Genomic DNA, 27,273 nt, shown 5'->3' with positions numbered 1-27,273 from the left:
AGAGCTGGGTCTGCACCTGGGTAAGGCCACGAGGAGTGAGCGCCGAACCAGGAGCCTCCAACCCCCAACGGCAGAACCAGTCGGGACGTGCGCGGTGGGAGCGGCTCCTGAGACCCCCGCAGAGATGGGGGACCAAGACTGTAGCTGAGCCACCTGGCTTCTGAGAGCTTCTCGATCCCCGGGGGTGTAGGCCACGAGCAGATACCCGGGGTGCAAGGTGGGAGTGAGTGGACGAGAAGGAATTTCAAGGGCATCTGCGTCTGGTCTCCCGATGTGGATGTGGGAGGCTGTGGGCAGCGGGGCTGGCTGGCGCTTTCCTCAGCGCCTGCAGAGGGTGGAGCTCCTCTCCGTCAGGGGGCGCCATCTGTCCACAGTTGATCTGCGCAGTCAGAGGAACTGGCATTACAGACGTTGGGCTTCCCTCAGCCCCCCCCCCGCCACCCCAAACCCCCCAGTCAGCCGTTGTGGCGAACATCTGCGCAGCTGTAGAGGACAAGAACGGTAATGGAAGGAAGTCTAGAGCTTGCCCCAGGGCCCTGGGGACACCTGGATTTCTGCGTTCTGCATGCCTCCTGCTGGCACCTCTGAGATCGCAGTCGCTGGAGGTCCTTGGCCAGAGGCCCCGCAGAGACTGCTAAATACAGAGGAAATGGCAAGACTGAGAGGCCCTGGGCCACCTGCTCTTAAAGGAAAGCCACGGCCTTCTGCTGGCAGCTCCATTGCTGGGCTGGGTTCCCTTCATCCCCAGTCCCTGAGAGCCTGGAGGCTTGCCGGCAGCAGTTCCCTTCTCTCCACCCTGAGCTGTGCCTCAATACCCCTGCGGGGCCCTGTGGGGATCAGCTGGCCCTCCTAGACTGGCAGGTGGCAGCGGGTCAAACAGTGCTTTTTGGTTGAATGGGTTTCATTACGGTGTTATTTAGATAAGGCATCCTATATGATGTGAGTCTCTTGCCTTCAGGCTGATAGGAATGATCTGTCTATGTCTCAGGCACTCTGATTGAAAGCTAGGGCTCTTAACACCTCGTTATGCAGTCTCTCTGCATACTGAATACACTACTGGTGGGACGAGGCAGGTGTTACCTGGCAAGCATCTTTGCCCCCTTCCAGAAAGCCAAGAGACTATTAACTACAGAGGAGATGGCAGGGCAGGGAGACCTTCACCGCCTGGTGATACCATCAGGAGAGGCCTGCATGGTCACAGAGCACAGGGAAACCCATGCATGACATGGCAGCAGATCAGGTGAGTGTCCTGTGAAAGAAAGGGGCTGAGTTAATCGCCCTGCAGACCTACCCTGGGTTTCAGTAGAACCAGATGGGAATAGACATACTTATGCTAATTAAATCCAGTCATTTGAAGGAAAAGTAATATGCTCTCTGATTGTGTAAATCAGATTCTGCTCCTTAGTTATTTCTGTAGTTTGGATTAATCTTAAAATTATGGAATCCTGAAAATGGCAGGCGAATATACAGCCACCCAAAATAGCTGTCTCAGTCATCTTCTCAAGCAGTAAACGTATAGAATACGTACTCAGTTTTTAGTATTTTACTAGATATTGTGTGACTTCCAAGACATGAGGCATGTTTCCTCTTTACTTCCTCCATATTTTACCCCTCTTCTTTCCTTCATTATTCTTTCATTTAGGAGGTCCTCAGAAGGCAGGAAGCATGAGATCTCTTGCAGTTCTGAGAGGCAGAGAAACGAGGACAAACATCTTTGCTGTCATTCAGATTCCCGAGCTCCCACCAGAAACACAACCTGTATTTGGGGCCCATATGACGACATTTCAGGACTGCTGAGCAGGAGAGCAAGAGGCGGTCTGATGTGAAGGTAGGGGCTTGACTACAGGTGGGCTTGGGGAGAGGGGAGCTGATAATGAGTTAATAATTATTAGCGCTTCAGGATCCATGCAAGTCCCCTGAGCTTAGGCACACATCCACAGAGTGCTGGTGGGGTCTTACAAAGGATGAACTGGGATAAACTGGGCCTGGTAGACAATGGATTACCAGCTAGTTAAGCAGAGTATCAAGAATAGAATACTAGAAAACATTACAAAATAATATAATTAGTTTGGATCATGAGTGAATTTAAACTTATTTTCATACTTTTGTGGGTTTTCTTCATTATATACAATGAGCATTTATGATTTCTCAAATCAGGGAAATACTTCAAAAGCAAAGCAACCTGAGATATGAGTTATAAGAAATATATATTCGGTCATTTGGATGACAGAATATGTATTTCCCAGGTATATTTGGTCTTTATCCACAGTTTCTGATAACACTTCAGAGACTTGAAGGTGAAATGGGTGTTTTGTCATGTTAATGAGACTTTTGGACCCCCACCCAAGGGGGGTGCTGGAGGTTGAATCAGCCAATGGCCAGCTATTTAGTCAATCACTACGAAGCAGTGCAGCCCTCACAAAACACCAGAGCTTACTGCTTTCTGGGGTCCTGTTTCTCTGTCAGAGAGAACGTCTATGTTTGGGAAGCCAGAACGCCTCCATGTGCCACCCAGCCAGGCCCCCAGCTCCATGAGGCTAGAAGAAGCTCCTTTATTTGGGACCTTGCCCTAGGTATCTCTTCATCTGGCTGTTAACTTGTACCCTTTACAGTGTCATTTATGTAACTGGTAAACATTAAGTGTTTTCCTGAGTTCTGTGAGCTGCCCTAGCAAATGAATCAAACCGAAGGGGGAGGTCATGGGAACCTCCAGTCTGTAGCCAGTAGGTAAAAAGAACAGGGAACAGCCTGGGGCTTGAGGCATCTTGGAGTGGAGGGTGGAGGGTGGAGGGCAGTCTTGTAGGACAAAGCCCTTCATCTGGGGAATCTGGTGCAATCTCTGGCCAATAGCATCAGAATTGAGTTGAGTTCTTGGACACCCTGCTGGTGTTCGAGATTGCTTGGTGTTGTGCATGGGAAGACCCCTTCCCCTACACACTGGAATTGGGTCCTGGAACCTGAAAGGAGTTGTGATGTGGAAAACACAACTCTATCTAGCAATTGCCCATCTAAACGATGTTAAATGTACTTGTCTTGCAGTTATAGACCTCCACCCAAAGAGATACAGTGATGTCCTAAGACTTCCTTTCTGTATTTTATACCTAAAATCCTCTTTCCTTACAGGTTAGGAAAGGTATGGGTGCCTGAAACCTGAGGAAAGGAACCATCCACAGGTAAACTTTATCAGAATCGTCTTTGGAATTTTGCTATAATCTGATTGATTGATTGATTTTGTGTGGCTGTGGACATGAAAAGACTTTCCATTCTATTGTAGAAAGATAAATACAGGTGTAGAGAAATGGTGACAGAGTCCCAGTCATCCCTTGGCAAAGACTGAAGTACAGTCAGTTTTGAGTGCCCCCCATCTGCTGGGTGTTACGCTGCCTGCCTCTCATGAGCTATCTTATTTATTCCCACCAACCCAGAAGACTGTTGTGGGTCCCATTTTAGAGGTAAATAACTGAGACAAGACAGGCAGAATGACTTAGTTACTTGCCCAAAGACAAAGAGCTAGTAGCTTTTGAAGTTGGGCTTAAATACAAAGTTGAATCTGAAATCCTTGCACTTTAAACTACCCTAAGCCTGAGATCATCCTTTGTGGATCTAGAAATTAGATAAACTGACATTGGAGGGGCAGGTAGGAGTTGGAGTGTGTGTGGCCAGGGGAAGGGCAATAACAAGGGGGAGTCGGTTGAATTAACAGAATCCAGATGCCACAGCATATTGAAATGAGGGTGGGAAGGAATTCACGCAGGCGGCCAGTTAATTTCCGCAGCAGGCCAGAGAAGCCAGCTCCGTGGCCGACAAGTGGCAGACAAGTGGCTGCGGGAAGCTCTGAGAACAGAATGACATCTTATTTTTCCCCATACATTCTGAATAAACTGAAAGACAAAGAAGTGGTACTGACCGAAAAGGAAACTTCTAATCCATTGCTCACAGAGCTGATGGGTGGGTACGTGGTAACAGTGGTATTCCCAATGCTGCAACCTCAAATTAGAAGTTAGACTTATCCCACCATTCAGGACACTGAGTGGCAGATTCCATCATTATTTTCTACTAAAAACATAAAATGAAAATGAACAAAGAAGTTCACAGTGCATCTCCTACTAAAGGGCCTCTTAGATTATGGTGTAATGTATTTAAGGAAAATAGACAAATGTCAATTCATTAATTTCATTCACTTCTGGTACTCTTAAAATGGAAACAGCATTACATGGGGATGTTTTGGGGCCTTAAGAGGATTCTTCATACAACTGAGATCCCCAGTGATGAAATTAACAGGACATTTTAGTCCTTATTTGATTTATATAATCAAAAACCAAACAAAGAAAAACACCTGGTAGATTTCATCACTGGGTGGATGGCGGTCAACATGCTCAAATATTATGGCCTAGGTCACAAACCTCAGTGAGTTATGTTAGCTTCTTCAATGCCTCTTAAGCTAAAGGGACCTTCAAGAATGGACCCTGTTCTAACATTGAGAGTCTTCTTTCTGGCTTATACAAAAGTGGCCTGAGTCTATTTACTTGGTGAATTATGCTCTAGGACAAGAACATAGCTAAAATTTTGAGATGTCCTGGATCCAGATTTGTGTACTAATTTGTGCTGCAGGCGGAGGAAGACTTATTTTCAGTGTCATCCTCTGACCAGAGTGGGGTTTATGCAAACAGAGGGAAGAATGGATTTTTTACCTGATTCTTCTCTGGAGTTATTCAGTGGGGCTCTGAAACCATCTAGAATTTATTTCCCTATTTCCTACGTGCACTGGTGGGGTCAGGGGACACTTTATCTACCACTTGTAGAATCTCTACAATGATTACAGTATCTCCCAGGCCTAGGAAGTGAAGTTTTAATTGTAGCAAGGGCTAAGAAAAAGTTGATGGATCTTCCCTTTCGTAAATCTAATACATTAGCACATAGCAGAGATTAGGACCACTAACCCGGACTTCAAATACACGGGATGATCATTTGTATTATAATCCCATTCAGTTCTGCAATTTAGCCATGTTGAAAGAATGGCAGCAAGCAATAATGTGTGATTATTGTGTAATCAGGTGGTGACACCAATTATAGTTGCTGTTCCATAGATAGTCTCCTTACCAGAGCAAATAAATACAGTCCTTCACACTTGGTATGTAACTGATCATTTAGCAAGCATATTTTTGTACAGCATCTTTGAGAAGCACAGAATTGGCTGCTGTTTGGCCGGGACAGCAGTCTGTTTTTACCTCCACACGCTGGCAATCACCATTGCTCCGGCCCTTTACTTGAATATAGTCTTCAAGGAACCTGACCATCTCAAAGGGTGCCATACAGGTTTGCTGTATGGACGATATCATGTTGGTAGGACTAGATGTCAGAAAGTAGCAAGTTTTCTGGATGTCTTGGAAAGACACGTGTGTGGTAGTGGGTAGGTGATACAACCAGTAAAAATAGTCGCCTGCTTCTGCGGTGGCACTTGTAGATATGGTTGGGTCGCTTGGCTGAAATGAACGTGCTGATGTAATTTGTACTTCCTGCTATTAAGAGTGATGTTAGGAGGCCTCTAAATTTTATAAGCAACATGTATCTCCTCAGGAGATCATGCTGTGAGCTATTTAATGAGTAATCTAGAAAGTTGCTGGTTGAGGATGAGATTGAGTTAGAAAAGACTGTCTATCTAGCCAGCACAGGCTGAAGTACCATTGCTCTGTTTCTTGGATTTAAACAGTGGGTCTAGTGGAGCTAGGAGTATCTATAGAGCACTAAATGAAGCCTATGGCAAAACCTAACAAGAAAAGCAAAACAAATACCCAGACATGGCAGCAAAGTATGCTCCTTTTTTCTTTCTGGGAAGCAACTTCTGGTGTGTTACTAGGGTCTGGTGGAGACTAAATACCTGACTGTACACCCCCAGTTGACATGAAACTTGCTCTGGATGGGGCTAGATGACTCTCTTTGTCATTAACTTGTATATGTGCCACAGCATTCCATTTTTAGCCAGAAGCATGAGTGGAATAGAAGTAAATTAGGCTCTGAAGATCCAAATAAGTTCAGTAAGCAATTGCTCCCAGCAAGCTTTCTTCAACCCACATGTGGGGCCTCAATGCATTTTCTCCATGAATAGTTGGCTTCACCTCCCTATGTGTAGCTCTGTTTGATATATTGGTACCAATTGCATGTGTACTGTTGTGATATTAAAATCGCTCAGGGGGTGCCCTGAAGGAAAGAGGAGAATGGGGTTCTTCTCAGGAGACAAAAGTTCAATCAACATATCTAGTTGTTCTCTTTCCTGAAGTCAAGATGTATATGAATTTCTTGGTTAGAGGTCTGCCCTGATAGGCACCCAGAAGAGGCAAGATGGAGGGAGGGAGGCTACGCTGTTTGAGAAAGAATTATGTAGTAGGATTTTTCAGGGTCAGCTTGGAGCAGGAGAATATTGTATCCCATGAGGATTCTCACCAAAATGCTTTCACCTCAGAGGACTTTAATAATCAGATACACAAGCTGTTCTGTTCTGAACTCCTGCCTTAGTCTCCTGAGTGTTTCTTAATGGGTTCATAAACAATGGGACCAAATGGAGTCTCTGCAGGGACTTCTTGCCATTCTCACCTGGCTACCACCACTGCTGAAGACCCAGTTTGCCAGTATCAGTGACCAGTCTCAGCCCTGGTATAGTACAGATCGCCGTCCCCCAGGTAACCCACCAGCCACGCAGTGGTCAGCGAGCTCCTTCCATGTGAGAGGAGTGGCCATTTGTCCTCACTGAAAATGACATATTCTAGATTTGGAGTTTCTTTCCCTTGCCATCATCACTTCCCTTGAATTAACTGGATGCCTTCTGTATTTCACAAAAAAGAATGTATTCTCCAACCAAAGAAGTCACTGTATTTCTATAGGGGTGAGACAATAGGCTGATGTCCATGGAATTTAGTGACCATAACATATGCTTCATCACCTTGAATCAACAGGCCTTATAAGATATTAACATAACCTGTTAAAATCTTAACCCCATTTCAATCTGGGAAACCTCTCCAGAGATTCTGCAAAACCCATCTGTTTGTCCCACAGCTAAAATTTCAGTTAATAACAAACATGAAGGTGAAACTCTTATAGTTGCCTTTAATAGTCCATACACAGAGGTTTGCAATCCAAGGAGCCTATTTAGATTTATTTTCGAAGCTGCATGTGAGGACAGGCTGTGTCACCTGCCCATAGGGAGCTCAGTTTTTTTGGATTGTATTTTCAATCCAGGACATGTAGTTAAAGATTTTGGTATAGATGCCAACATCAGCTCTCAAAACACATCCGTCTGCAAAAGTTAGGATTCCTTGAAGTATCCCATTGCAGACTGCTGGGGCAGCGGTAACTTCCTGCCAGAGAAAGGAAACCGGGTTATGTTTCTGGCCAAGGACACAGGAATTGAATGGGAAAATCAAGGCATTGAGAATGTATTACCTTACAGGGCATCCTCCTTCCTGGCACAATGCCCACACACAGCATATTTTCGCTAATGTTGTAGGCTTCATAGGCTTTGCGGCACTGAGTCTGGGAGATGATGGAGATGTTCACGTTCTGCAGGGAGTCGGGCTCCTTGGCTGCAGGAAAGAAAGTAGAACTTAAGAGTTATTAGATACCAAACCTTCTCTGTTCCTTTCCCTATTTTTCAACATGTTTCTTCTTCTGGCAAGAAAAAGGAAAAGAGATCAAACACTGAAAAATATCAGAACTGTGGCAGCTAGAACAACAGGAAATGATCAGAATAACTATTTCATATGGTACATGTGTCTATCTCATTATAAAAGAGATTAAATTCTTGGAAGTTATATGGAAATATGAGACATTACTGCAATGAAATGAAACAAATTACTTAAAAATCTTCTGGAAATTTAAACATTTAAAGAGCATCCTTTGAGATGGGATTTTGATGTTTTTCTTTTTTGAGTTTTCATGTTTATTTGTCCCATATTTTAAATTCATCCGACTCCTTTAAAATAAAGTTTTTATTGAAATATATCTGACATGTAGCATTGTGTAAATTTAAGGTGTGCAATATGATTTGATACATGTATATATTTTTTAATATGATTGCCACTGTAGCCATAGTTAGCACCTCTATCATGTCACCTAATTATCTAGTCTCTTAGCAAGTTTGATGATTGTAATACAATATTGTCTATCTTCACCATGCTATGCATTAAATCTCCAGGACTTACCTACTAGTTGCAACTTTGTACCCTTAAACAACATCTCTCCTATTTTTAGTTTGAAGGAATTTAGAAAACCTACTTTTTCAATGTCAGGTAAAAAAAATCCAGTATCTGCTAAAAAAAAAACAGTTCACTCAAAAAGTTATTTTCTTAATCCCCTAAAAAGTATGACTTAAAACTGGGTCTCTTGATTCCTAATTCAAGTTATTTATACTATGAACTGTGCAGAGCCATAGGAAAATTTTCCAATCTGTAGCAAAATAGGAAAAACAGGAACATTCATAGGCTAAGTGTTCTTGCCAAGGATTCTTCTTTGGGAAGAAGTGTTTTATTTTGACATTTTGTTTTTCTAATGGGAGTGTGCTTATTTGAATGTCTTTACTTGAAAATAATATATAAATTCTCAAAAACATTTAAGACTTTTGCTTTATTTTTCTGGCCCAGTAAAAATTGCATGGTTCAATATTTCTTGTAGTAATATCTTTTTAGGATGTTCTTGTTTAACTACTTCATGAACCAGATCAAAGTAAACTGCATTTTGGGGGTAAGTCACATCTGTTTTTGACTCAAGTGGCATAGCCCAGATGAATCAAACATACTGCTCATAAGAGGGACATTTGCCTATTTCCAAAATTCAAATAGACTCTTAAAGGACAAAGAATTTCTACTTGTCTAGAGGACATTACATGAAGTGAAATAAGCCAGACACAGAAAGACAAATACTGTATGATCTAAAAGAGCTGAACTCATAGAGGCAGTAGCCTCTGTGGTTGCCAGAGGCTGGGGGAAGGAGGTTATGGGGTATGTTGATCAAACGGTACGAACTTTCAGCTGGAAGATGAGTAAGTTCTGGAAATTCAGTGTACAGCATGGTGACTATAGGTAATAATATTGTACTTGAAATTTCTCAGAGAGTAGATCTTAAATGTTCTCATCACATACACACAAAAGGTAAATATGTGAGGTGGAATTAGAGTGTTTGGGGTTATCACTTCACAATGTATACTTACATCAAAACATGACATTATGCATCTTAAATATATACAGTGCTTATTTGTCAATCATACTTCATTAAATCTGGGGTCAGGAGAAGAATTTCTACTTTTTGATGTACTCAAGAAAAATACTCTAAAGGTATTTACTGAAGAGCAGTTAAGAAAAGTTGGGGTAATGACAGCATTTTAGGATAAGTGTAGAGCCACCTCTTGGTTTCCATTAGAAAAAAGCACAGGGGGATGGATGAATGTAATCTGACAGGCTTGCTTAAGATGAATCTCCTTTCCATACTATGGTTTCTCGTGTATGATATGTACATAAAGTAATCTGAAACTTACTCATTAAAACTGTATCAATAATTCTTCTGAAGGGACTATATATATATCATACTTCTTTTTTTCTTACAGTTAATCAACCTCCCCCAGTTCAGCTTACTACTGTCATGAACAATGGCAGCAGGGAGTTGATTTGAATTTGCATGACAAATTTGGAATGGGATAGTGGGCAGAGAGGCACAGAATTTAGAAAAGGGAAAGCTGTTTTAACATGCTCAAAGGTTTTTTCATGGAATCTGACACATGTAGCATAGAAAGCGTAGGCAGAACGTGTAGTTCAGTGGTTTCGAATTATGTGCAAAAGACTCCATCTGATAAAAATAACTGTTTTCCAATTGTCTGAAGAAATGGGTAGATGTTTAGAATGTTAACAGTTAAAATGTTTCAAAATATTTTTCTTAAACTGTTATTTATCTGTATCACAATCCTGCATAAGGAAGTTCTACCTGATTGAGCGCAATATTATGTGTTTATCTTATATTTAATACATTAATATTATTTTGTGATATTTCAAGGCTTAAGTTTCTTTATTGTCCAGAATAGTTTGAAAGCATTGATAAAGTTTGCGTCGCATTTTAGAGTAAGGAGATTGGGGCTACAAAGACAGGGTGGCCTGCTGTGGCACATCAAGTATGAAAGCAAAGATGATAGAAAGAGACAGTGGGAGAAAAAAGCTGGAAGGATGCCTTGAGAAGAAGAATATTGTCCTGAAGTCACTCACAGACATCACAGATGTTGTAGGCCCAGGTGGAGACTGTGCACATGGTTTGTTCAAGAACAGGGTCTTTTGGCAGGTTGACCAGTCGCACATGGTTATTGAGTTGAGCATTTCTCCTCAGCTTGATTAACATGAGATCATGTTCAATAGAATTGATTAAGTAGTGTGGATGATGAAATATCTTCTCATAGCCAACTACTTGTACATCATTTTCATTGCTGTTTGATGGGTTCGTGACCCCCAGTATCACCTGAAGCTTCCTGGAACAATGTGGCTGTTGGTGAGAGGACTTCACAGAGACATCTTATCCAGTGTTAGGGGCCTTCATCTGCTCTTCCCCACAGACACTTTCTTGACAAAACATCCCCAGCAGGCCTTCCTAACCCCATTTAGGTGGGCAGTGGAGCTGGGCAGGGGTCTGGGTCTGCGCCCAGCCTGAGCACCCCAAGTGTAGAGTGCCGTGGGGGGCTTATTACTCACGGTAAGTTGCAGTGAGCAGCTGTGATTACCCAAAGGGGGTGGATCAGGACTCCAACGCAGGGCAAGTAATCTGATTTCAAGAAGACCAAGTAGGGAGGTGTGATGTCATTTGCGTAATCTGGATCAAAGGCCAAAGCAACTGGAAAGGGTGATATAGACAGGAAATTCTGAGATTTTTTTTTCAGTGACCGCTAGAAAAAGCAAACAAAAACTACTTAGCACACTCAGATTCCCCCTACCCTTCTCCCCAGGGCCTTTATCTGTGAGCTGAATTTGTAAACTGGCTTACTTTGTTGTAAAACGAAAAACGTAATAGAACCGTATCTATTTCAAAAGATAAAAGGTATTTTCTCTTTTAGATGTCAATAAATATTCTTCAGATTAAAATACAAGCTTTCTTAAATGCCTTCCACAATTCAGTGGACATATGTTCAATCAACTCATGGAGAACTTACTATTTTTATCACTTTTAGAATGCTTTGATCAGTCTTATCACTTTCAGTGATGCAAGACAGAATGATATAAATGCCATTTAAAGAACAGACCAAATGCTAACAGAATCTGAGAAGGGAAATCATTCATTCAAAAAATGTTGAGCACCTAGGCTCTGTTTTTGGTGCTTGGGCTATCCAGTGAACAAAATAGAGAAATATCCCTACTCTTCATCATTCTAATGAATGGAGACATTAAGGAATAATAATGAACACAATAAACAAGTAAATGATACAGTACATTAGATCGTGATTAGTGCTGTGGAAAGGTTGTAGAACAGGGAAAGAAGGAAAGGTACTACTGGGTGTGTGTGTGGTGAGGGCGTTGTACAGTGTCACGTCAGTAGTTGGGCTGACATTGTGGGCAATGTGAGAGGTGAACGGTGAAATGACGATGATGGGGGAGTTAGACAACCAGATATGAGGGAATGGGATTGCAGGTAGAGGACACAGCTGGAGCAAGAGTCCTCAGGCCTGTTTAAGGAACGTCCCAGAGGCCACTGTGGCTGGCGTGGTGGGTGACAGAGAGAAGAGTAGAAAAGGAAGAGGTCGCAGGAGCTATGCAGGGTTTTGTAAAGTGTTATAAGGACCTGCACTTGTCTTCTGAGTGAATGTGGAACCACATGAGGGTTTTGTGGAAAGGAGTGATGATACTTTATGGAGAAGTGTTGCATGTAGGAAAGAAAGCAGAGAGGCCTGTTGGGAGAATAACTTGGTAATCCAAGCAAGGGATGGTGGTTTGGACCATAGTGAGTGGCGGTGGTGAGATGTGACTGGATTTGGGATATGTTTAGAAGATAGAGACAACACAATTTTACAAACAAATTGAGTGTGGGGTGTGAAAGAGGATTTATGAATACCTCCAAGGTTTTTACCTGAGTAACTGGACTTATGCCCAGACAGAACCAAAACCCTCAAATGCTCTGCTATGTGCATCAGTTGGACCCTGCCTCCATTTCTTATTCTCTCACTCCAACATCAATCCTGTTCTGGACAGGCCCAGAGGCAGGTCACAGTCTTTCCTAGGACTGGGTCTGGTATTGGGGTCTCAATATCCATGTCTGCCCAGAAAGCATACAAGCAGTCCCCCTGAGGTGAGGCAGGCAGGCAGGGTCCCAGGAGGGAACCTGGTGATGCCGGTGGCAGTAGTGAGGGATAGACAGTCAGTCCTGTACTTGTAACCTGGAACAATGCCTCCTGTCTTTATCCATCTTTCATGATTCCTCCCAGGATTTCTCTTTGAAAGGTAAAGACAAATGTGCAGACACTCACCAGGCAGGTTTAAGAGCACCCAGAAGAAGACAAATTTCATAATGACGTCAAAACCTTTTCAAAGGATGAAGTTCAGCTCAGGGTCTCTGGAAAGTATGGAGAGGAGGAAGGGAAAAGATCTAGGCAAGATAAAGTACAAAGGGTTCTAGGGTTGGAAAAAATTGTCATCTGAATGCTTTCAGCGGCAGGATTCAGCTCCAGAAGTTGCTTCTGTCAGTCACAGGAGCTGGTGGTGTCAGACGTCTGAGGGACAAGAACAGACATCAGGTGACTTGCTCCCTGACACAGCGGAGAATGGATGTGGAATCTTGGGGTCTCAGAAAGGAAGTACCTGATCTGAGAGAGAGGCTCACAGTGCTTCTATGACTGCCTCCTCTCTGGTGCCCCCTTTGTCAAGCTCTGAAATCATGCTTCTCTCTTAACTATGTGCAGGGTGCTGACCCCTCCTGTCTCTGTGATGCCACTCCTGTTTGGGTGACACTGGCATTTGTCCCAGTGGCCATAACCCAGTCCTCTGGTGCTGAGCCACCCTTCTGCCTGTTGCCAACCTTCTCCTTAAGAGATATCAGCCCTTTCTTTCATGTTACCACTCATCCATTTATTCATTCAACTACCCAGCCAATAATTTGTACTAAGTGCCTGATTTGGGCTAGGCCCTGTGTTTTCAGGGGAGGGCGCCTAAATATGAAGACACTCTTGCTGCCTTCAGTGAGCTTATGAACTAGCGGGAATGACAGGTACCTAAACAGGCAATTGCAAAGTATTCAGAGCTAAAAATCTAGCTCTAATACTGTCTAGGTGGAAATATTTGCAAAACACAAATCTGTTGAACAATTTGCATCCAAAATACATAAGGAAATCTTAAAACTCAACAGTTAAAAAACAAATAACCCAATCTAAAAGTGGGCCAAAAATCTGAAAAGGCCCTTTACCAAATGTGTTCATCTGCTCTGGCTGCTGTCACAAAACACCACAGACAAGGGGCTTCAGCCACGGACGTCTGTTGTCTCACGGTTCTAGAGACTAGGCGTCCATGACTGAATTGCTTGCAAATTTGGTCTGGTGAGAGCCCTCTTCCTGGCCTGCAGACAGCAGCCTTCTCATTGTGTTCTCTGCGTATGTGTACAGAGACAAAGAGACAGCTCTCTGGTCTTTATAAAAGACACTAATCCTATCGGGTCAGTGCCTCGGTTCAACTGAATGACTCCATCTCCAAATGCTGTCCCATTGGGCTTTAGGACTTTAGTGTATAAATCTGGGGAAGACACAATTCAGTCCATAGAAATAAAGATTTATGAATGGCAAATTGCATATGAGAAGATTCTCAACCTGCCATTGGGGGATTATAAATTAAAACAGCGATGAGACACCACTTCACAGGAGTAGGGTGACTATAATCCAAGACACTGAGAACACCAAGTGTTGGCAAGGGTGCAGAACAACAAGAACCCTCATTTGCGGCTGGTGGGAATGCGAAATTGTACAGCCACTCCGGGGGACAGTTGGGTGGCTTCTTCCAGAGCCAAACATAATCTTACCGTATGAAGCGACAATTGTACTCCTAGATATTAACCAAATGAACTGAAGACAATGTCCACAAAAAACTTACACATGAATGTTTATTGCAGCTTTATTCATAATTTCCAAACCTTGGAAGCAAGCAGCAAAGATACCCTTAAACAAGTGAATGGATAAATGAAGTGTGGTGCATCCATACAATGGAATATTCTGTGGTTTTAAAAAAGAGCTATCAAGTGATGAGAGACATGGAAGAAACTAAAATGCGTATTACTAAGTGACAGAAGCCAGTCTAAAAATATTGTATATTATATGATTCCAATTTATGACATTTTGGAAAAGGCAAACTATGGAGACAGTAGAAAGATGTGGTTGCCAGGGTTTGAGGGGAATGATGGAGCACAGGGCATTTTTAGGGCAGTGGAATTGTTCTGTATCTACACTAATTGTGGATACTGACATTGTGCATTTGTAAAAACCGTATAGCATAAATAGCAAGTATAAACTCTTGGCTTCAGTTAATAACAGTGCATCAAACATTGGTTCTTTATTGTACCAAATGCACCACATCAATGCCAGATGTTGGTTGAAAAATACTTTACTCAAGGTAGAATGCAGGTGGTGGGTATATGGGCTTATACTGTAAAATTCTTTCAGCTTTGTTGTACATGTGAAAATTTTCATAGTAAAATGGAAAGTAGAAGAAAATCTTTACAGTAAAATAGTAAAGTGGAAGAAAATTTTCGAACATTGAGGTGTGTGCCTTAGAGCAGAGTTAGATACGTCTGCAGTCTACACTGTAAGGAAGGAGGTCCCAGAAGGTACACTTTTCCTCGGTCTTAGAGAAGAAAAAGAAGTTTCTCTGGAATAAAAAAATGAAGCGAAAAAAATGATTTTAAAAAAAAGGGAAAGGCTTCTTTAAGGCATGAATATGAGAAACAACATGATGTGTTTGTGGGACTGCAACCAAGTGTCACAGGAGACTGTTAGGAGCTCGTGGAGACATGAGCAGGAATTAAATACTAAAAAGCCTTATTATATAAGTCTGGCATATATAAGACTTTATTGTCTGTGCATAATAAGTCTTTATTGTCCAGGAGATAAAGAGCCAATAAATCATTATTTGACAAACTGTATTGAATCTTGCGGAGGACAGACCCAAAGCCCCATGTTCATGCCCTGCATGGTGCCCACTTGCCACCCCCTCCTTGGGTGTGGACCTGTGACTTACTTCCAACTAAGAGAATATGGCAAACAAGTGATGTGATGTTATTCTCATGATTATGTTAACATATAACATGCACATCTCCATCTTGCCAGCATGTGCAAGATAGATTCTCCCTGCTGGCCCAATGAAGTACCCCGCCATGGTGAGTAAGCCCAAGTTGCAAAGAGCGAGGTATGGGTGGCCCCATCTGCACGGAGGACAACCTCCAGGGCCTGAGCGCCACTTTCAGCTGACAGCCCGCAGGAAGTGAGGGTCCTGGGTCAGGCAACCACCAGGCAGTGAATTCTGCCAACAACCTGTATAGCCTTAAAAGCAAATTCCTCCCCAGAAGCCTTGGTAGACCCCAAGGGAAGGACCCAGGTATAAGCCATGCCTGGACTGTTGACTCACAGAAACTGGGGGATAACACATGCTGTTTTAAGCTGTTCAATTTGTGGAAATGTTGCTGTGCAGCAAAAGAAAATAGTACAAATATATACTGTGTGCTGGTACTTTATTAGATATTGATGATTTCGTGGTAAGCAAGATGAAAATCTTGCCCTCAGAGATCATGAAGACCAATAAGGGAGATGGATGTAATAAGATGGCCATCATGTACATCATAATGTGGGATGTAAAGGGAGGTAGGAAACAAAGAGCAGGGGCCCTCCCGGGAGGGTCGAAGACCTGGAGAAAGTGCTGTCGGAGGCCTGAAGGATGAGGAGGAGTTAACTAAGTGAAGAGACAGGGAAGAATTCTCTGGGAAGATGAACAAGGACTCAAAAGAGAGCAGGGGACATGCCAAAGGGCAGGAAGAGAGACAGACAAATCCTACAGAACAGGCCTTTCAGGAACTGCCAGCTAAGGGCTGCCTGCGAGGAAGACAGAGGAGAGACTCAGGGAGCCCGGCCTTGGGCTCTGCATTTCAAGTGGGAGAGGCTTTATCTTGGTTAAATGATGGCAGGAAGAAACCATTAGGCAGGAGAAGTTGAGATAGTCAATAAAGCAAGTCCAGGAGGAGGTTGGAGGGGATCAGATCCGTGTCACAGGTGGAGATAGAAGCTGTGGGCAATAGGCTCACTTCTGGGAAGGATGGGGAAAAGAACAAGAAGAAACTAAGGGTGCTGGCAGAGTTGGGTGGTGGGAAGTGGGGTGAAGTATCTTCTGATGGCTTCTTCCTTCCTCTACTCCCAAACCAGAGGTCACCTGCTAAAGGTGAGAGCTGGAAGTTGGAGGAAAGGACAATGTTTGAAGGAACCATTGTGGAGAATTTTAAGGACAATTGACTCGGTAAATATAGGATTGTCATTAAGTGTTGAAGACTTAATTTAAAAGTTACAAGAAATGACCAAATGAACATTTCATTTAACAACGTGATGCGATTCCAAAAAGAGAGCATTTGACGGTGAATCAGAGGCCAGAGACAGGGAGAAACTAGGTACAATGCTGCTAGAGAGAAGACAGAAAGCACAGGGGCTTGCGGTTTGGACAGACCAGAGTACAAGAAAAGCACAAAACATAATGACAAGTTCTGAGGACAGGAAAGGAATAATTTATTAATTTGCCAGCAAGTGAGGGAGTGGCAGCCTCGTGCCTTAAAGAGCTGCTGTCCCACTGCAGCACAAGCAGTTGGGGCTTCTAAAGGGAACTTGCAGGAGGGAGGCTGTGATGCTCACACACACACACACACACACACACACACACACAAGCAACTGGCAAGGATCTAAGCAGACATTCTTGCACTGATTCGATTGCTTTTTGTTCTCTTATCGGTTCCTCCTCGGTACTCTGCAACAGGATGGCTGGGGTTCTACAAAATCCCCTTTCTGCTTTTATCTCTGACACTGGGACTCAGAAAACAGGGAGAACAAAGAGAAACTGCCACCTGTGAGTGCTGACAAAGTTTTGGGGGCTACGTGAGTTTGTTTTCAAGTTAATGTTAGTATTAAATTTTAAACCCAAAGATTTAATTCAGCTTTCCTCTGCTATAGCCTTAGGGTCCTAATTTGAGAATATAATTTTTGTGAACATGCCAGGACGACCCAGGTTTTTCTGTCTTTTTTTTCTTCGGTGGGGGAGAAAAAGCATCCTGGCTCAGAGTACATCAGTGTCCAAGAACCAGCCCACCTCTGAAACCTCTGCAGACACACGGATTCACCACCCACCTCATGGGGTGGAATTCCAAACCTCTGGCCCTTTGAAGAGTTTCTTTCTCCTGCCGCCTGATTTTCTTTCCTCATCTCACTGACCCTCTCTGTTGCTCTTTCCCCTTTCAGCAGATGACCCCATGTCACATTTCCCCTCCTCTGCATGTAACTCTGTGGCCTCTCACATATCCCTGTGGACCCTTATTTCTGGGTCGCAGGAGGGTCCTCTCAATTCTTTACTATTTGATGACTTGGTCAATGGCTCTGAGAGGCTGTACATCTCCCCACTGTAGGCCAGTGTGAGGACTGGGCCCATCAGAGCTCTTCCCGGTCAGGCCGAGCTCTGCTGAAGTCTGTGGCTCCTCCCCAGGAGCGTAGGCTAACGCTCACCCCCAGGTGTGACTGCCCCCCACACACTTCTTCTGGAATCCAGATCGGTGTCTCCAACCATCTTCTAGAAATGATGACCTCCATTCTTTCAAGGACCGCAGTCATAACACACTCCACCCCCGTCATTCCTGACCGCGCCTCTGATCCTTTACACCTGAAAACGTTTGTTCCCTTCGTGATGTCGTTGCGAACCACCATCCACCCACCGCCCAAGTCAGAAACGTGGCTGTTAGCCCAGACCCTTGCCTTTCTTGCCTACTCACAGTCCGTTCACCGCAAGTGCACAGATTCTGCCTCCATAGAGTCCTGCAACTCAGAAACCTGATGTTCTTTCTACCGTGGAGGCTTTAATGATTCTGCCTCTGATGCCTACAAAACAAAAACCTAAATTCCTTTCCTGAACAGGCCAGGCCCTTTGCTGTTTAACTTGTGCTCACCTATAAATATAATCTTTTATCACATTCTCTTTCCTCCTCTGAAGACAATTTATTTTCTACCCTACAATATTACTTATTTCTATGTATTTTCCAGAACACACATTTTTTATGCTTTTCTGACCCTTAACTATATCCTCCATTTTACTATATTCTCCCCTAATTCACTCTGGTGAATACTCGCCCTGATCTGGCACCCAGGATGTTTTCTTTCTTTTCTCTCATGGGATTTACTGCTTATGTTCTTCATATCAGTTATCACAAGGGATTGTAATTGACTAATTGATGGTGAAACCTACGTCATATCACTCGTGTATCCCTAGCACACACAGTGCCTACAAGTAATTTTTGAATGAATGAACAAATAGTGATTGGGATGTTAGAAAATTCTCATCATGCCCACAGTTTATGTGACAAAAAGGTCAAGACAAGGGTCACAGCATGAGTTCTTGGTATCATTTTTGTAATTTAATGTTTTCTATCTGGACTGTGTTGAAGGACAGGAAAGAATAAGAGAATTGTGGATCCAGTATAGAAATCATGAAGGTATTGCACTTAGGGGCTGGAGGAAGAGGGGAGCCTCAGTAGGTATTAATGACTTTCATAATCCACCTTGCGTAGTCATGAACTTCTGTGAAGAACCCTTCACTTCCCAAGGTGACACTTCCATTGGCCCAGGACAAGATTCCATGCAACCTCCCACCACAGATGGCTGGAGCAGCAGCAACCTCCTGCCAGAGAGAGGGGACAGGAGGTCAGGGCTGCTTCATCTTCATGCAGCAGGAATAAATCCCAAGAGGTGGTGCATTAGAGTGCGAGGCATCTCAGGGGCTGAACTCATTTCTCTTGAGAGGGGACAACCCTCTCTTCCCACCTCTCTTGGTTTGAGCTTAAGCCCAACCTGAGTACAGCAGGAGAAAGAACAAATAGTTCCACCCTGAATCTCTCCCCGTCAAAAAGGGGGAAAAGGGAATTAATGACAACCCCAGAGACTGAGGGGGCAGCAGAGGGGACTCCAGGCCTTTGGATGAGCACCACTGATTTCAATCCATCACCTTCCTCCTCACAGGCCCCTTGCTGTCATTCTTTCTGGGGAAAGGAAAGATACCTGAGTTTCAGAGAAGCTGTTGAGAGATTGTCTCACGCACACGATGTTTACTACTGCCATTCTTCGGGCTAGCATATTCTGGCAGTCACTGACGGGAAGAGAATGTTGGTTTATCCAAGTCAGGAGGTCGGGGTCGCTTACTGTGGGAAAGAGATGACAAATGAAGTCCAGCCTTAGCTTCCTTATCACACGCACTCTGGTGACCAGCCCCGATTCTGTAAATACATTAATCCCTGAGACCACTCATTGCAGGCAGCAGACCTTCCATCCTCAGGGTTCCTCATTCAGCATCTCTGTGTCAAGCAGTAGCTTGAGACCATGAAGTGCGCCTCACATCGCATCAGATCTGTAGCTCTCTCTCTACTATGCATAATTTAGAAAACTTTGAAAACCAGAGAAGGCTGTGAATGACCATGAGAACAGACACAAACCCTTTGTCCCCGAGAAACCTTTGACACCTACTTCATCTTCTTTACATTCAATCATAAAGGGGGAAAACTACTTTTAATGTGTCACTAATGACTTTGTCAATGAAATAGATTATTTATAAATGGCTTATTTATGTGTATGTATATGTATAATTATACATTTTCCCCTAAGAAGTCATGTTGCTCAACTCCATCATAACAATTATTACTCACTGTTAAGTTCAGGATGCAAGGATTCTAACCAAGGTCTTATATAATTTTATTCTCTGGTGGAGAACTGTCAGGAGGAAAGAAACAAACCACCAATGCGAGATTGTTAGAGCTAAGCCTGGGGTTAACTTGTAGAGCAGGATTTGTCTGATAGAGTACGTCCAGTCTAATGCTGTAAAGCAAACTAGACTAGAAAGTGTCCGGTCAGAAAAGAAAGAGAGGAGTTTTGTTTAGTTTTAAGTTTTTAGGGGAATTGAACTGAAGTGCATAGAACAAGCTGGGTGAAAGTAATTTAGTCACTTGGAATAATGAATTCCTAAAAACTATTAGGAGCTTTGCACCACAGAGCTTATATAGAATTATAGTCTGTCACTATGATTCTAACATGCAGACTTATATGATTAAACCTTTGTATAGTTTTATTTTGTTTTCAAATGGTATGTAATAATTTTTCATAAAATGTGATGCAATTGCTTTGAATAAGACAAAGTCAAGGATGAAAATCATAAAGTTTTGATTTGTTCAGAAAATATATTTCTTGGAGCATTGCTTCTATACTGAAAATGAAGTTGCTAAATACTGAGAATATACAAGTCTGCATTTTGAATGTCTGCATTTACAAAACAGACTGATTTTAAAAGGTTCCATCTTTTATTTGTTTTTATAGAACAAATTGTTCTGTGGCCACAAGTGCAGGGTTTAAACTTGATTAATATCCATGGCGATTTGCTCAGTGAACACAGCTTTAGCAGGCCAACCAATCAGTGTCACTTTTTAAAGTGAGCCAGTCAGACCCTCCTCTATATGCCAAGAGTGCCAAGCAATCAACAATCTCACCAGAGTAGCCACACACCCCTACAGATGATGTCAACCTGTTTATGCCTCTGAAAACCCACCAGTTTCTGTACAAAAAGGTTCCTACAAACCCCATATAGGCCCAGCACTTTGCTCAGTGAGATGGTGTCTGCTCAGTATTGCTCTCCTTTACTATAAGGAATACATTTAGCATTTTCATTTCATTTCAGATATTGAGTGGTGTGGTCCCATCATCATTTGACTATAGCTAAAGAGAGCACAATGGGTGAATAGCAGCCACATAAAGTAAAGGCCATCATGGACCAACAAATGCCCAAGAAAGCAACTTTCTTGATAAAATGCCCTTGGTAAGGCGTGCTTCTGCAGAGACCAGATCTTCTCTGCTCATACCAGTCAGAGCTCAGAGTGTAGAGGGCTGTGTACCTGCAACACGGGCTGTGGCAGTCTTCCCCAGAGGCATGTCAGGCCAGAGAGACACTAACAGTATGTCATAATGAACTCCCCTAGCAATCCCCCATGTTCCCCCTACATCTTAAAGCAGTAGCTCTGAGAGTAGCAGTGTCTGTTGGAGTCGGCTCTGGGGACAGGAGAGGTGGCTCCTTTAACCACCCTCTTCTCTCTCAGGGTCCTCTGGAATGAACCACCACCCACAGAGGCTGGGTTGTCTGTGGTGGGGGATGGGAGTGTCCTCTGTGGCCTCTCCTCATTTGCTGGTGTTGGACTGACGGCCCCTCTATCAGTCTCTAAATTTCATGGTTTGTCCTTCAGTCTCCTGGCTGTAATCATTCTAAGCTCAAGAAAATTATCTCATAGCAGCTATTTAATTAAAGTACATCCCTCCACATTTTCCCCAGCTCCAAACCTCCTTAGGGTGAAGAATGCAGAATCAAAGATGGTTTTTGTATTGATTCCACGTCCAGGTGGGGATAAAGCAGGAATCATTGGATGCTAAGGGTTCCAGCTCTATGGCTACAGTTCCCACGTGGGCGTTGAGTGCAGTTGCCTTGGACAGTTTTATCATCATCAGGTCATTTTCCAGAGATAGTGCATTGAATCCAGGGTAGGGCACAGTCAATGAGTAGTTGCGTATCTGCTCTTTCTTATTTTTGATGCTGAGTTGATAAACTCCCAGCCAGATTTTAACGCTTTGGTAGAAAGAGAGCAGGGAGATAGAAAAGAGCTGGATCACAGAATGTCAGAATTTTGAGAAATGTCAGAGTTGACCTTCCCCCATCCTCTTAATTTCATCTCTTAGGCCTGAGAACTGAAGTGAGCTGCCTTGGCCTGTAAACTAGTAATAATAGTTCACAGGATTGTTGTGTTTGAGTCAACATATACATAAAACCTGACATGATATCTGCCATTTAGAGCACACTCAATACAGGCTAGTTCTTATTATTAAAGAATGGGATCGTCTGAATGGGCAGGTAATAGAGACACACCACAAACCATTACTCCAGAGCCCTTTGCCTGAACTGCACCTTCTCAAGCATGTTTACCCTTTGTGTCTGGCCTTCCCAGTTCCTCTCAGGACCATATCATTATACTGACCATGTGCTGCCTCCAGTGATCAGAGATCCGCAAGACTTTTGGTAGTCGATCAGGACTCCCATTTACCATTTTCCTTATATTCCTGGACAGTTTCAAACCCACCCACTTCCATCACCAGGATTCCAGTCATACAAAAGCCATTCCCTACCACAATTATTAGATCTGGCTGAGAAATGCACAGCAGATTTTTCAGTTCCAGTTCTTGGAGGGGTGAACTGTCTTTTTTCTTTGTGTTTTGCACAATATGCAGAGCGAGGGTTCAATCTGCATTTCAGTCAACTCTCTTGAACAACGAGGTAGCTGAGAGTTCTGAATTTGAAGCAAGCCTTGTGTACTCCTGAACTCCAAACAGGTCCCGATCACACAACGCATCTCACCCAATCACAACAGAGACCCCCAGATTTCCAAGAGATCACATGATTTCATGCAAAGCTCCCTTGCCCTTGTTGGCTGCATCAGATGGCTTCTGCCTGGCTCGTCGACCTCCTCCTGTGAACATCATTGCTCACCACTACTCACCGCAGTCAACACTGAGCTCCCAGTTTGCCAAGGCCCCGAATGTCTTCACTACTTCAGGGACTCTGTGAATACTGTTCCGTATGCCTGGAATATTCCCCCAGCTTTATTCGCTTGGCTGCCTCCTCCTCTTTCTGTTGGTCTCAGCTCTTCAGAGAGGCCTGGCAGGACCACCCTAACTAAGGCAGATTGCTTGTTCCATTCCTGTGTATTACAGCTTGCCACTCTGTGTGTTTTACTTTTGGCCATTTTTTTGTTCTGGCTTGCATTCATCTACCAGAATGTTTAAGTTCCATGAAGGAAAACTTCTTTCCATCTTGATCCCTTGCTGCTTTCTCAGTATATTAAGTAGTTCCTAGCATATAGTATATGTTCAATTAACATGTTGACTGAATGAATGTTGTTTACTCTCCATGAGAGAGTCTTCTGGCACATTCCTTTCTATCTCCTCTTAAATCTCCTAAATGTGTCTTGTTTACCCCATTGGGAAGAAGATCCTCTCTCCTCCTAGGTCATCAGTAAGGATATCAGTAAAACTTGCTGGGATACCTCACCAGACCTGCTTCTGTTTGAATGGACCCCTCCCAGCTCCCAAGAGCACAGGGGCACTTATGGTAAGGGGCAGTGAGCTGCTGTCAGTACCCACTCGGGGTGAATGATTGACCCCACACAGGGTTCTGGGCTGGACTGCAGATAGACCATGTAAGGAATAATAACATCTTCTGGTAAATCCAATTTATCATTGTTAGAATCTCCAGCCAGAGTGACTCCTAAAGTCAAGGGGGTCACAGGTGAAAAGAGACAGAGGTTTGGAAGTGATAGTTGGGTCATTTTTTCCAACCCAATAATATCTTTGATATCTTTTTAAGATAATATCAAGATCTTCCAATTAATCTAAACATATTTTTAAAAATCAGAGGAAGTCATGCATGTCACCCCAGCTATACACATTATTAAGGAAACCAGCCCATGTTTTTGCTTGAGATGGAAGTATATTAAAGTTCTGTGAAACTAATGCATGGGTTGATCAGGAACTCTGATTGGCAGTGTTGTGTATTACAAAATTGGGAGAAAATGAATTATTATGTTAAAAACATTATTTTAAATTAACCTTGCCAATAAAGCATGGTAGTAAAAAATTACATACTCTGGGACTAATGAGGAAAGGAATAGAAGAGTGTGGGGTAGGGCCGTGAGGTTTACCAGATCTCACACCCAGATCTCTCCTGCGCCCACTCCTTGACGGCCCCCTGCCCAGGGAAAGGGGAAGTGTGGCTGTCTAAGGAAAGTGGCCAGCCAGGAAATCACAAGTCTCAGGAGAGAGTGGGGCCAGTGGAGTTACACACCCTGATGTGCTCACAGGCCCCAGAGGCGCTTAGAAAGAGCTCACTGGCGGGACAAGCAAGGCACAGAGGGTTCCTTTTCTTTTCTTCAGCAGTTAAATGAAGGAGTGCCCACCACTTCTCTCTTCCGCTGTGGCTAGCTACTTCCCTTTCAGACCCTTACACCACCTCATTTGGCAGCGACGGGGCCCCGACTCCCACCAGCTGCACCCAGGAGGCCAAGAGGACCCAGCACCTCATGGTAGGCTGCGATCTCGCCAGAAGCAGACCAGCTGGGCCAGGTGCGAACCTCCCAGTCCTTAGTCCCACTGTCCTGGGCATGAACAGCTGGGGGAAAACATGAACTAGGGGAGAAGCAAAGGGTCGTATCACAGTATTGAGACTAGTACTTCTCAAAACCCAGTGAGTCGAGACATGGCTGGGAGCTGCCTGCGAGGTGGGTGGAAGGGGAAGGGGCCGTCCAAGTCAAGCCCCTGGCGCCTCTTCTCGGAGGCCAGAAGCCTCAGGGGTCATGACATCTTGGCTGACATTTTCCTCTCCTCTCTGTGAGATGGCCTTTCTCTGCTGCCCCCCTCGCTGACTGCTGTGTCCTCTCTCCCCATGCCCTCACTTGCCATCTCCCTTTTTCTAAAGAGTCCCTCTGCCATTCTCAGAGACTCATCAAACATTAGGGTATAAAATAAATTTAATAAATCACTACCCCCGCCCCCCGCCATTTTTTAGTGATGTGGAAGCCGTGGTTCTCATGGAAGTTAGTGACAAAGTCAGGGCTAGATCTCCTCTGACATGTTGAACTTTACCTGAGCTCTGTGCTCCCATAGGGATTTTGTGTTCTGGGAAATGGCTTACCTCAAAGAATTACTCTCCCCCAGGCGAGTTAGAAAGGACCCACTGTCCACTCTTTCTCATGTGGATGACTCCCCTGCTTACTGGTGACAAAGTCACACACTTTTCCCCTTTTGCCTGAACCTGCTGTGTGGCCAGACACAGACCCTCCAACTCCCCAGTCTGTGTCTCATGAATGATTAGCTGAGCATAGAGCTATTTTCCACTTGAAACTAGCAAAACAGAAACACATCCTGTTCCCCTGACTGAGAATCACAAACCTCAGCTGTGAATCTCCCCACCTGTACCTTGTCTGTTTTGGGCTATAAGAGTCTAAGGCAAAACCATCCTGCCGAGTGAGACACTCTGATCTTTGGGTCTGGATGTATAGCAATAGTAGAATAAAATCAGCCTCGTTACTTGTTCAGTTTTTGTCTCTGATACTCTTGACTCTTCCCAAAGCACCGCAACTTCTTTTTATAAATTAGCCTTCTAGGATAACTTCCTGGCTGCCCCCCAAAAGATACATAATAAATAGTGGGTTCAGTCAGGGGTGTTGGTCTACAGTTTTCTTTCCTGTAGTGCCCCTCCCTGACTTTGGTATCCAGGTAGTGCTGGCCTCGTAGAATCAGTTTGAAAGTACTCCCCTCCTCTTCAATGTTTTAGAAGAGTTTGAAATTAGGTATTAATTCCTATTTAAATGCTTGATAGAGTTTGCAAGTGCAGTTGTCTGGTCCTGGGTGGGGAGGTCTTTGATTATTGATTTAGTCTCTTGTTATTGATCTGTTTAGATTTTCTACTTCTCAGGTGCTTAGACCAGTGAGTTCTAATGGCAAATAATAAATGTTATATAAATGCTTGTTAAATATAATAACTGTATCCTCAGGATCCTTATGTTTTCTGGGATCCTTTCTTTGGTTCATGTCCAAATCTTGTTGACACTTAAATCTTTGTAACATTTTAATGTTTATTAACATGACAGTGAAGAGCTGTCACGGTCTCTGGAGTCAAGCTCCTAGTCAGTTTCCAGCTTCAGGACTTACTAGCTGCCTTATCCCGAGAAAAACCCATAACCCCTTTAAACCTCAGTAGTCTAAGCTACAAAATGGGAGAAGTGTCAATACTTACCTCATAGGTTAGTTGTGAGGACTGAATATTATTTGAAAGCATGTAAACATGGTGTGACATGCAAAAAATACTGAACAAATACTCATTACTATAAACAAATAGTCATTATTGTTACTACACTTTTTACCTCTGTGGAAGTGAGAAATGAGCTCTGAGCACTAAAAGGGAGCAAACTTGAGCGTGTCCCTGGGTGACGGAATTGTGTGTTTGGGCTCAGCACTTCCCTGGATGCATTTCCTCCTGAAGTCAGGATTCAGGAGAAAGCACCTAGCCAGCTTTCTCTACTTTGATCAACTTCCGCCCCCTCCAGGACTGACGGTGTTTCACTTGTAACATCCAGTGACAAATGTGAGACTCTGAAAAGATGTGGGAGGGTGAGGATGGGGCAGTTTCAGGGTCCCAGCCTGCTGTGGCTCCACTCATTGTCCGCTGGCTTTACCCTTGGAGGGGAGTGTGCTTATAGAGAGCTTTTTAAGGTGGTAAGGACTACGACTAACTTTTGCGAACTAAACAGCCTGGCAAGTTCATTAAAAATAAGCATACAGAAAAATACAGAAAAGAACAACAGAAATATACAATGCAACTCACTCATTTTTACTCCATTTAGAGTTGTCCACTTAGCATGTTGAGGATTGCTCTGCCCATTTGCTGTAATCCCCCCTCACAAAAAAGTTACCGATTCTTTAAAACTTATTCTTTAGGGCAGTTTTAGGAACACAGCAAAATTGAGAAGAAGGTACAGAGGTCTTGCATATGCCCCCTGCCCTTCCCTGTGCACAGCCACCCCCATTATCAACGCCCCCCCATCCGAGTGGGACATTTGTTATGACTGGGGCACCTCCACTGATACGTCGTTGGTACCTGAAGTGCGGAATTTACCTGCGAGTCCTTCTCAGTGTTACGTATCCTATGGGTTTGGGCAAATGTGTCCATCAGTACAGTATGACACAGAGTATCTTTACTGCCCGAAAAATCCTCTGTGCTCTGCCTGTTCATCCCTCCCCCGCTCCCCGCCCCTGGAAACTGCTGGTCTTTTCCTTGCCACCAGGTTTTACCTTTTCCAGAATGTCATACAGTTGGAATCATACAGTATCAATTAGCAATAGGCGTTTAACTTTCCACTATTCTTATTGTTGTTTGATAGGTCATTTATTTTCAGTTCTGAATGATA

At 43.6% G+C, this 27,273-nt stretch overlaps 1 protein-coding gene, 1 long non-coding RNA gene and 1 pseudogene across 3 annotated transcripts in view; 1 reads left to right on the top strand and 2 right to left on the bottom strand.

Annotated features, from left to right (window-relative positions):
• Positions 1-82: 82 nt before the first annotated feature.
• The window catches only part of LOC140849835 (uncharacterized), a 49,099-nt gene continuing 21,908 nt past the window's right edge, over positions 83-27,273 (top strand). For both annotated transcript variants that reach the window (XR_012132073.1, XR_012132074.1), the window contains exons 1-3: positions 83-217; positions 1,643-1,828; positions 3,124-3,173. This is a non-coding gene — a long non-coding RNA (uncharacterized lncRNA). The remainder of the gene's footprint in view (positions 218-1,642; positions 1,829-3,123; positions 3,174-27,273) is intronic.
• Positions 7,104-12,910, bottom strand: LOC108399285 (serine protease 58). Its single transcript, XM_017663963.3, has 6 exons — positions 12,813-12,910; positions 12,482-12,724; positions 10,719-10,857; positions 10,242-10,498; positions 7,438-7,577; positions 7,104-7,352 (listed from the first exon to the last, which is right to left on the bottom strand). The coding sequence occupies exons 2-6, from the start codon at positions 12,519-12,521 to the stop codon at positions 7,203-7,205; spliced, it is 726 nt and encodes a 241-aa protein (XP_017519452.3). The 5' UTR covers positions 12,522-12,724; positions 12,813-12,910; the 3' UTR covers positions 7,104-7,202.
• Positions 18,632-26,107, bottom strand: LOC108399281 (probable inactive serine protease 58; annotated as a pseudogene).

The sequence above is a fragment of the Manis javanica genome, chromosome 6 (assembly GCF_040802235.1).
Source record: "Manis javanica isolate MJ-LG chromosome 6, MJ_LKY, whole genome shotgun sequence".
Classification (NCBI taxonomy): Eukaryota; Metazoa; Chordata; class Mammalia; order Pholidota; family Manidae; genus Manis; species Manis javanica.
The sequence above is the reverse complement of the archived record's forward strand: the minus strand, read 5'-3'. Positions and strand labels throughout refer to the sequence as shown.

Bases quoted from the DNA above. Each gene is read 5' to 3' on its own strand.
- LOC108399285 (XM_017663963.3), bottom strand. From the start codon at position 12,521: ATGAAATTTGTCTTCTTCTGGGTGCTCTTAAACCTGCCTG. The intron at 10,858-12,481 runs GTGAGTGTCTGC...CACCCTTTCCAG, and splicing joins GGTGCTCTTAAACCTGCCTG to TTGCTTTGGCCTTTGATCCA. The intron at 7,353-7,437 runs GTAATACATTCT...TTTCTCTGGCAG, and splicing joins GAAGGAGGATGCCCTGTAAG to GAAGTTACCGCTGCCCCAGC.